This window comes from Toxorhynchites rutilus, chromosome 3, assembly GCF_029784135.1.
Source record: "Toxorhynchites rutilus septentrionalis strain SRP chromosome 3, ASM2978413v1, whole genome shotgun sequence".
NCBI classification, from domain to species: Eukaryota; Metazoa; Arthropoda; class Insecta; order Diptera; family Culicidae; genus Toxorhynchites; species Toxorhynchites rutilus.
In genome coordinates, this window is record NC_073746.1 from 330,914,343 (window position 1) to 330,924,941 (window position 10,599).

General features: G+C 40.9%; 2 protein-coding genes across 2 annotated transcripts; one reads left to right on the plus strand and one right to left on the minus strand.

The window, feature by feature from the left end:
• Nucleotides 1–4,261: 4,261 nt before the first annotated feature.
• On the plus strand, nt 4,262–7,490 carry LOC129776307 (26S proteasome non-ATPase regulatory subunit 2). Its single transcript, XM_055781878.1, has 4 exons — nt 4,262–4,494; nt 4,597–6,916; nt 6,970–7,088; nt 7,150–7,490. The coding sequence occupies exons 1-4, from the start codon at nt 4,405–4,407 to the stop codon at nt 7,330–7,332; spliced, it is 2,712 nt and encodes a 903-aa protein (XP_055637853.1). The 5' UTR covers nt 4,262–4,404; the 3' UTR covers nt 7,333–7,490.
• LOC129776308 (DNA-binding protein SMUBP-2) lies at nt 7,424–8,076 on the minus strand. The gene has a single exon (XM_055781879.1). The coding sequence runs from the start codon at nt 7,964–7,966 to the stop codon at nt 7,499–7,501; it is 468 nt and encodes a 155-aa protein (XP_055637854.1). The 5' UTR covers nt 7,967–8,076; the 3' UTR covers nt 7,424–7,498.
• Between the last annotated feature and the right edge of the window lie 2,523 nt (nt 8,077–10,599).

Consider the following 10,599-nt stretch of genomic DNA (forward strand, 5'->3'; position numbering starts at 1 on the left):
GTTATTAAGTGGCCCGAAAAATCAATTTTTTCCACTTATTCCCAAAAATGACAAATGAAAATAAATAACTTTTGAATCACTGATTTAGAAGATCGACATATAAAATTGAACTAATGACCTAGCCTTTTAGTGAAAGATATTTAACTTGCGAAAAAAATGATTATGTTTTAGTAATTATTGATTGTAATCGTATTTTTATTTTTTTATGACTTTGGACTAGAGGGCGCCATATTTTTTTATATTTTTTCTTGAAAGCTGAGAATTTTTTACATAACATATATCGATATCAGAGATGCTATTTTTTTCGTTTTTTAGATATGATTTTTCAAAGTTAACCGGTGGTTCGAAAAATCATTTTTCCCCCTTTGTCCAAAAATAACATTCTGCAAAAAATCATAACATTTTAACTACTGAACCGATTTAGATGATCGATATATTAAATGGAAGCCAATAAGCAAAATTTGAAAAAATATCACACTTGCGGGAAGTTTGGATTCTAGAAGCGGGAATATTGATCGAAGACTTAAAACATGTTAAATTTACAAAGTTATAACTTAAAAATGAGAATTATAGCATCTCTGATATCGAGATATGCTAGGTAAATAATCCTCAGCTTTCCATGAAAAATATAAAAAATTATAGCGCTCCTATCTTTAACCGAGAAAACTATGAAAAACTAACTGAATCAATAATTACAAAAATGAAAAATTCAATTTTTTCGCAAAAGTAAAATTTTTCTATAGAAAAATAACTCGTAAGCTTCAATTTGATATGTCGATGATAGGAATCGGTCCAATAGTTCAAAAGTTATGACTTTTTGTAGTGGGAAAAATGAGGAAAAATTGTTTTCGAACCATCGATTAGTTCTGAAAAATCATATTTCAAAAACGAAAAAAAAGCATCTTTGATATCGAGATATTTTATGTAAAAATTCTCAGCTTTCAATTAAAAATATAGAAACAAAAGCGCCCCCTAGTCCAAAGCCATGAATACATTGAAAAACGACTACAATCAATAATTGCGAAAATAGGATCCATATTACCTGCAATTTCAATATTTCTTAATTAAAGCTCATTGGCTTGAATTTGATATGTCGATCATCTAAATCGGTTAAGTGGTTCGAAAGTTATAAATTTTTGAAAAAAGTCATTTTTGAAAAAGTGGAAAAAAATAATTTTTTGGATCACCCTAAAATGGAAATGGGCACCCTAATGAAAAAATAAAAAAATACGAGTTTAATGTTTTGCGATAAAGAACAAAATTACCACTTTTGACGAAGATCTGAGAATCACTATATTGGTTTGGCATGGAATGGCTGTATATATATACAAAATACAATCTTACGTGCATCGCGATGTACAAAGTATTTATGAATATGTGAAAATTAACGTTAAAAAACATTTCTATAGATCTGTACACTTTTACAGACTTTTCCACATTTTTAACAGACATTCACATGTTTTCACAGACTTTTTTCAAAAATCATCTGGCATCTCTTCCTTCCACTTTTTATCGAATATTTTCAAATCGCAGGAGTAAACATTTACGTGACTCTGACTTCGTTTGTTTTTATTTCGTTCGGAAAAAACGTTATGTCAAAGGGAGGGGAGATTAAAAATGCGTTGCTCAGTGAAAGGTTGAGATGCTCTTTCAGAGATGCAATGGTTAATTAAACAATTGACGGAAAAATGTAGCTCGTTCATTTTATAATTCTAATTATTTTTGCCCTTGACAACAATACCTCTTTTATAGTGTTGATTATCATAAGAAAAATAACACTCCTGATCGTTGGATCTCTTTTGACATTTCAATTAGATCTTTTTTGACAGCCGTTTTGATTCAGTCCGCACCAAGGCGCCTAGAAGTATATACTAAGGTGGGCCAACTTGCTAAAACCACTCTTCAGCCATCTTGGAAGTCTACTGTGTTTTGTTTGTAAACAAAACACAATACGCTATTGCCGAAGCTCGCTCGTGATCAGTCTGTCTCTTTCACGCTACAAGCAAATAATTCCCCTTCTACTTTCTTCCGTGCTGTTTTCATATACCGCTCCCCTAACCAACTTAGTGACGAAACGGCCTCACCTAGTACCATAGACCCGCCTTGGTCCGCACTACCTAGTTAAACATGATTGATTTCAGTAGCGGGTTGTGTTCAAATAGTGTGGCAAGGTTGCCAAGTGATATTTTCATTATCTTGTTGATCAATAATATAAAAAAACCTAAAACAATTTTCCAATAAAGTGATGTGAATCAAGACGGGTCTTTGGTACTAGGTGTGGGCGTTTCGTCATTATGTTGGTTAGGGAAGCGGTATATGTAACAGTACGGAAAAAACAGAAGGGGAAGCAAGCCTTCCAAAATAGCTGCAGAGTGGTTTGACCATATTGGCCCATCTTAGGATATACTTCTAGGTGCCTGGATTTGAAAATTACAATTTTTATTCTAATGATAATTATTAGAAACTCAACAAAAAGTATGGAGCTCTGTGATAAATGAATACACCAGTTGAAAGCTATGAGCTCATTCGTTGCGCTATTGATATTTGCAAGTCTGGAGAATTTTTTGAATTTTGAAAGACGTAATTTTGAAAGACGTAATTTTCTTCAATAAACCCGAAAATGTGTGAACTAGATATTCCACAATTTACAGTGCATATTTCAACTAAATTTGTGCATTTATCAGAAGTTATCAGAATTACCAGCAGAAGCAGTCTCTACTAATTTTTCGCTGAAAGTATAATCTTCATAAATATATAAATACAAATTAAGTGATTTGCATTTAATTGGACATACCGAGGCACCACTCAGTGTCGTATCAGAGGCGAAAAAATTTTACATTTCTCTACGAGAAAAATTTTGCTCTAAAACTATATTAACTGAAAAAGATACATAATACTAAATTAATTCGAATTGAGTTTGAATTTTCTTGAAACGAGTTAGGCCTTGTTCTCACTGCAGTGGGGTGTCAGCGTGGCTTGGGCGGGGCGTGTGATGCTTACGATTAATCGTGTGTGTTCTTACCGATGTGTTCACACCAGGCTGACGTGTCGTGAGCGTGGTTCTGGAGTGTGGCTGGCGTGCAAACGAAAACACTTCACGCCGGCGATATTTGTACTTCTTCGCTTCTCTCTTGCATATGTTTGATTGTAGTAGTGACATAATTTAAATTTTTAGCGATTTTTTTAGTTTTTACGATTTTCACCGTCCGTTTTTTGTCCCGGTTCGTCCAACGATGTTGGAATATTTAAAAATAAACCAATTTTCATTCTTTCATTCAAAAATACACATTGACAATTTGTATAAAACACACCGAAGACACGCCGCTGGCACGGTGCAATATGAGTGAATTAAAATGTAGTTGCGAGAAGTGAACACGCCCCGCTCACGCCACGTTGACTCCCCGCTGCAGTGAGAACATGGCCTTACTCGTTTCGAAATGCGCAATGCATTTCGGGCCCAATGATTGATTCTTATACTAGATGATGCCAGGAACCCATCTGGCATAAAATTTCATCCCCATCTGCCATATAAATATAAAAACTATCCATGTGCAGTACTGCACACGCGGCCCCATCACAAAGTAAACAAGAAAAATATCGATAAAAATCTTTATAAAACAATTTATTTTTTCGAAATTACATTTTTTATAACATTATTTCAAACTCGTAAAATGTCTTCTATTAAAACAATCCAGACATAAAAACTTTTCGGAGCATTTCGGGCAGTGATAAATTGTAATTGGTGGAATAATACGAGTATGATATAGTATAGTAGCACACTATGTATTGAGGCCGGAAACACGAGACGAAAAACACATTAGTTTTAACGTAAAACATGTATTGTAGCGCACACGTTTGAAACTTTGGAAGATTTCGCGTGTGCAGTGCTGCACTCATGGCCCCAGCGGAAACATTTTAGTATGCAGTACGGCCAGCCCCGTTCTAGACGGCCATGTTTTTGGTGCCAACGTCTCGAGAACAAAACAGCTGAGATGTATGTGGCTTTGGATCCGTTTTGTATCCTACTGACAGCTTTGTCAACTCAAGTGCTTGCACTTTGAAAGTTTTGAACCCTGAGATGTTGGCACCATCTGAACACATAGGGAGAGATAGGCGGTAGCAGGGAGCTGAGTGCGGCACTCATGACCGTCTAAGTGTTAATAACTTAATTTTAGAGTATGTAAACCAATGAATTTGGCATCCCTTGTTTGTGGGTACATTTCGATTGTTGACAGCGATTCTGCGTCCGATTTGACAGTCATCCTAACCTTCCCATTTGTCAGTGTTTTCACAACTCATCGTCGCCGACATCGTAGAATACGTTCGAAAAGTAATTGTAAAATTAATACGTTCAATTTGCTGGTTTAATTTGTTTTCCGTGCACTTAAATAAACGAAAGCAAAAATGAATACGTCCTCGTCGTTTGAGGAAAGTTTCGAGGATAGCCCTGTGAAGAACAAGAGCAAGGATCTGGAGGATGAAAAAATTGAACTGGTAAGTATCGGAACTGTTGTAAGGGAGAAGCTCTTGCGGTATGGAATATTCGCTTTGTCACTTGCGTATCCGAATGCTTTGAGTTTTTTTTCCCATTTTTAGAGCGATGAGGATAAACAGCTGAAGGATGAGCTGACTATGTTGGTCGAGCGTCTGCAGGATTCGGCTACGGAATTGTATCACCCATCGTTGGAAACAATGGCCAAACTGATCAAGGCTTCTACCACTTCCATGACATCGGTTCCGAAGCCACTCAAATTCATGCGCTCTCATTTTGATTCGATGAAAAAGATCCACCAGAAGCTGGTGGCGATTCAAAAGGGCTCCGCCTCAGCCAAGCTGGCTGCTGAGATTATATCCGTGCTGGCCATGACCATGGGCGGTGGGAAGGAATGCTTGGTGTATCGACTGTTGTGCGAAGATGATAATGCGACTATCGGCGAATGGGGTCATGAGTATGTGCGTCATTTGAGTGCGGAAATAGCTTCCAATTGGCCGGATACGACGGAAGATTTCAAGAAGCGTTTGATTGCTTTGGTCTATCAGATTGTTCCGTACAATATGGCCCATAACGCGGAAGCCGAAGCTTGTGATCTGTTGATGGAAATCGAACGGCTGGATCTGTTGGGAGGATATGTGGACGAGAGTGCTTATCCGAGAGTTTGCCTCTACTTGCAGAGTTGTGTTCCTTACGTTCCGGAACCCGAGAATATAAGCTTACTCAAGTGCGCTTTGAAACTATCGAGGAAGTTTGAAATGCACACCCAAGCGATGAGACTGGCAATGATGATAAACGATATGCCGTTGATTCAGGATATTTTCACTTCCTGCAATGATTTGGCCATCCAGAAGCAGCTCGCGTTTATGTTGGGACGTCAGCAAATCTTCCTTGAGCTGGCGGAGGGAACGAATGATTACGATGATCTTGTTGAGATCATGTCCAATTCTCATTTGAACAATCACTTTCTGAATCTTGCCCGTGAGCTGGACATCATGGAACCCAAGACTCCGGAAGACGTTTACAAATCTCATTTGGATAATTCACGGACCCCCTTTGGGTCATCGCAGATTGATTCTGCCCGGCAGAATTTGGCAGCTAGCTTTGTGAATGGTTTTGTTAATGCAGGTTTTGGTCAGGATAAGCTTCTGATGGAAGACGGCAACAAATGGCTGTACAAAAACAAGGAACACGGAATGTTGAGTGCAACCGCTTCGCTCGGATTGATTTTGCTGTGGGATGTTGATGGAGGTTTGACCCCAATCGATAAGTATCTTTATTCGAACGAAGATTACATCAAATCGGGCGCCCTTCTTGCCTGCGGTATTGTCAATTGTGGCGTTCGCAATGAAGTCGATCCAGCTCTGGCTCTGCTGTCGGATTATGTTCTTCATCAGAACAGCACAATGCGAATTGGTTCAATTCTTGGACTGGGATTGGCCTATGCCGGTTCGAATCGGTCTGTTGTGTTGGAGCTGATTGGAACCGTGTTCAGCTCCGAACGTCGCACGGGATCGACAATGGAAGTGATGGGAATCGCAGCCTTATCACTTGGTATGATTGCCGTTGGATCGTGTAACAGCGAAGTAACTGAAGTGCTTCTCCAGACGATTATGGACCGTTCAGAGTTGGAACTGAAGGATACCTATGCAAGGTTCCTTCCTCTCGGGCTAGGTCTTGTATATCTTGGTCGCCAGGAAGCAGCTGAAGCTGTCATTGCCGCATTGGAAATCATTCAGGAGCCATTCCGTTCGATGGCAACCACGATGGTTGAGATCTGCGCTTATGCCGGAACCGGAAATGTACTGAAAATCCAGCAACTGCTGCATTTATGTTCGGAGCATTACGAACCAGCAGCAACAGAAACGGAAAGTTCTTCGTCGAAGAAAGATACCGCCGCCGCTCAGAAGGAAAAGGAAGATAAGGAGAAGGACCTGTCCGCTTGTCAATCGGTAGCGGTGCTCGGAATTGCCCTGATTGCGATGGGCGAAGAAATTGGTTCCGAAATGGCTTTCCGTTCGTTTGGTAATCTGTTACGCTACTGCGAACCATGCATTCGTCGGGCAGTCCCACTTGCTCTCGGACTTATTTCGGTGTCCAACCCAAAGTTGAACATATTGGATACACTGAGCAAATTCTCCCACGACAGTGATGCCGAAGTGGCCCATAATGCAATTTTCGCAATGGGATTAGTTGGAGCCGGCACAAACAACGCCCGGTTAGCTGCTATGCTCCGTCAGTTGGCGCAATATCATGCGAAAGATCCGAACAACTTATTTATGGTTCGAATCGCCCAAGGTCTGACACATTTGGGCAAGGGTACCCTCACCCTCAGTCCGTATCATAGCGATCGACAGTTGATGAGTCCGGTTGCCGTTGGTGGTCTAATGGCCACGCTCGTTTCTTTCCTAGATGTTAAGAATAGTAAGTGTTGATCCGATATGAAGCACAGGTTTTATAGCGTTCTTTTTTTGCAGTTATATTGGGGAAATCGCACTATTTATTGTACACTTTGGCAACCGCAATGCAGCCTCGAATGTTGATCACCTTCACCGAGGACTTGAGCCCATGTCCTGTTCCCGTGCGCGTAGGAATGGTAAATGAAACATATTCAAACTCTCCCAAGACAATTCAAAACAAATCTCTCCCGAAAACAGGCCGTCGATGTTGTTGGTCAAGCGGGCAAACCCAAAACCATTACCGGCTTCCAAACGCACACCACCCCGGTCCTGCTGGCGATGGGCGAACGCGCCGAACTAGCCACCGAAGAGTACATCTCACTCACCCCCATCATGGAAGGGTTCTGTATTTTGCGGAAAAATCCCAATTACGTCCCGTAAGCGAGAAGGGATCACATCCTCCACAGGACTGATAGGATTTAAAACACATATTTGAATGCGTTCGAAAATGATCAATAAAAGTAATTACAACTAATTATTACTTAAATGTATTTAGCTCACAGCAAGTATTTCAATAAAAAAAACAAACAATTTTAAATTCGAAACTTTACGATTTCCCCTTGCGTTTTGATGTTCCTGCGCCGGGTGGCTTAGCCTTACGATTCAAATTCATCTGCTTCAACTTTTGATCCAGTCTACCCTGTGCTTTCTTGAGATCCTCTTGGGCCTGAACGGTTTTCGCTGGCAATGGGTGTAGAAAAGCTTCTCTTTCAACCTTTCTCACTGCTTCCCCGCAGCCGTGGATTTCCGGGAGACCGTGCTTAAAGCAGAACCTCTGCTTGCAGAAACCACAGTCCGAGCCCATCATGGTGGTCTTCTGCTTGCACCGTTTGTAATCACACGTTTGATCGACCGTTTTGACAGCGTCCAGGACGTGCTCCAGGTTTTGTTCCACCGTTGTGTTTGCTAATGGTTCGAGAATTTCGGTCGCTTTCGTTACCAGCTTTGGGTTGGTGTCAAGTTTTAAGTCGGCTTGCTTGGTGACTCTGTCGTCCTTCGGCGGGAGAGATGCCATTGTCAGGATTTCGTACGCTTGTGAAATGTTTGAATTGGTAAAGCGATAACACAGAAAAAAAATCACCAACTACGAGCACAATATATTTGTTTACAATTTTTATTAGTGAACTATTTTATCAGGAACGAGGGGACGCCCCAAGCAATTTATTACCGCAGTTTTTAAAGTACAGTAAGTTACGTTTCATGCGACATTTAGCTAATTGGAAAGGCCTGTAATGCGACACGTTTAATTGGACATTTTTACCTCTAATTGGACATTTTTGTAAACATCGAGTTCGGGGCCGTCGCAACCAAACGTCGACACTGTACCAGTCTCATCGCCAATGTTCAATTACAGGTCGCATTAAATGTAAATTACTGTATATCTGAATAAAGTACGATACACATACAACGTTCCGTCACCGTGAAGTCAACGTAAAAGAATGATATGTCAAATATTCTCCCATGGAAATCGTATGGTAGCATGTAGCATGCACAAACACCATTACCGGCAACTTTGACGTCGGCAAAATAAGTCCAAGAGAATAGTTGACGGGACGGTGACGGTGACGCTATATGTGTAGCGCACTTAAAGCAATCAAGTGTAAGGTAAACAGTGTGTCGAAATCGTTAATCGGCCATTGTAACGAACAAGTCGTATCCAGGCTATTGAAAATATTCGATCGTAGAACAGCTGCAGTCTCGCGCTTTGTTACGAAACCACAGGGCAGTCTCGTGCAGTAGTTGAGTGAGTTCAGCCCGTCCGTAGCTGCCAACGTGACGACGACTAATAAACGACGAGAAACGTCAGGAAGTGAAACACGATGCAAACTGTCAAAAAACATAAACAAAACGTGTACGACAAAAGAGTGGCGAGTTGTTGCGGAAGCTATTACAAATTTATTATTCCAAAGTTAGAACCTAATCTCACAATATTTATCTTATTCTACGGTTGGTAAAATTTATTCCTAAAATTATACTTATGCTATATGTACAACCTATTCTTACAGCTATTTACAAGTATTATAATTACTATTATAACCTACTATTCCAACAGTTAAAAGTAAAGATAAAGGTAACGAATTATGAATTAAATTAAACTAAACTAATAGCTAATAGTACGGTTTGGTTAGCAGTTTGCTTTCATTCAGAATTAGCAGATTTCGGATAAACACGGAAGATAAAACGAAAATGTAAGTAATGCTATGTAATTGTAAACATTGAATTGAAAGAATATATTCCAGCTTTGAAGCTGCGAGTTAGCTGCTATCTGGACGTTTTTCTTACCCATCCGAACATTCTTCAAAGATTTTCTGGTAGTATGAATCCAGAAAAACAGATCGTGAGTCACTGTGCGAAGTGTGACCGACCGGACACGGCGGACAACTTAGTGGGATGCGATACGTGCGAGACGTGGGTACATTTTGGATGCGCACGCGTGAGTGATTCGATTGTCAATCGCAGCTGGAAATGCGACCAATGTCGTGTAGAGCATTCCATGATCCAGTCACAAGGTTCGGTTGCTCGCTCCACTTCAAGCAAGCGCTCGTCCAGGGTAGATCTCAATCTAAGGATGATGGAGGAACAGAAGGCCATGCGAATGAGAATAATTCTGGAGGAAGAAGCAGCTCGGGCCGCCACGAGGAAGAAGCTAGCTGAGGAGGAGAATTTTCTTAAAAAGAAATATGAAATTCTTCTGGCAGAGGCAGAGGATTTGGAGGAAGGAGCGAGTAGGAGATCAAGACTGAGCAGTCGAGCTAGTCGTGAGAGGGTACAATCGTGGTTAAGCATCCAGGAAGTCGGCACATCACATTGAGTGGAAGTAGTGCCATCCAGTAGCATCATGCCAACGGTCGTAGCCTCCGAAGTAGATCAGCAGTCTGTTGCTTCAGTTCCTACTACTTCAAGCCCCATCGCGTCGAACATCCCTGTTCTGGCAACTTCTGCCCCAGCGTCAATTTCTACGCCAATTTCGATGGACGTTTCCAAGAGCGTCGAGTGTGCTGAGGGAATGATCGTCCCTCAAGTTCAAAGTCCGGTGACGTCAAGACAACACATCGAAACTACCCTCCGATCGGAAGTAAGTTCATCGTCGCTGACTAGATGCTATTCCTCTATTGGAATCAACTCCTACGGGGCAATGGATGTCGGAAGGGCTCCATTGAATAAAAGTTCTCCGCCTTCGATTGTCGACTTTCCTTTTGTACTTAATCGCAATCCTCTACCAGAGAAACATAGTGAAATAAATCAAATAATTACGAGTAGGCCATCGGGATGTGATAATGCGATCGCGTCTTCGATTAGTAAAGGGCCAATGTTACACGATAGATTAATAGTGGGAAGTGTACCAGAAGTTCTTCCTTTACACTATGGGTCCAGTCATACACCTATGCCCATTTGTAATCCTATGTTCCCAACTTCCGATCCAAGTCTTGGTCAAAATCATAAGATAAATAATTTGATGCAAAACTTCCACAACATCGTCGCCACTAATCCACCAATGTCATTTCACAATGAGGGCCCAGGTTGCCTGACAAACGGGTATCCAGTAGGTTCACAAAACCTTGCTCCATCAGTAACGATGGGAATTTCTCGTTCAATGTTAAGTTTCGGATGTCAACCTACATGGAGCAATGCGAATATTATCAGTAC

What these genes read in the sequence shown, in the direction of transcription:
- LOC129776308 (XM_055781879.1), bottom strand. Translation starts at nt 7,966, where the DNA reads ATGGCATCTCTCCCGCCGAAGGACGACAGAGTCACCAAGCAAGCCGAC.
- LOC129776307 (XM_055781878.1), top strand. Translation starts at nt 4,405, where the DNA reads ATGAATACGTCCTCGTCGTTTGAGGAAAGTTTCGAGGATAGCCCTGTG. An exon ending in AGGATGAAAAAATTGAACTG is followed by an intron (nt 4,495 to 4,596) that starts GTAAGTATCGGA and finishes TCCCATTTTTAG; the next exon opens with AGCGATGAGGATAAACAGCT. An exon ending in TTTCCTAGATGTTAAGAATA is followed by an intron (nt 6,917 to 6,969) that starts GTAAGTGTTGAT and finishes CTTTTTTTGCAG; the next exon opens with TTATATTGGGGAAATCGCAC.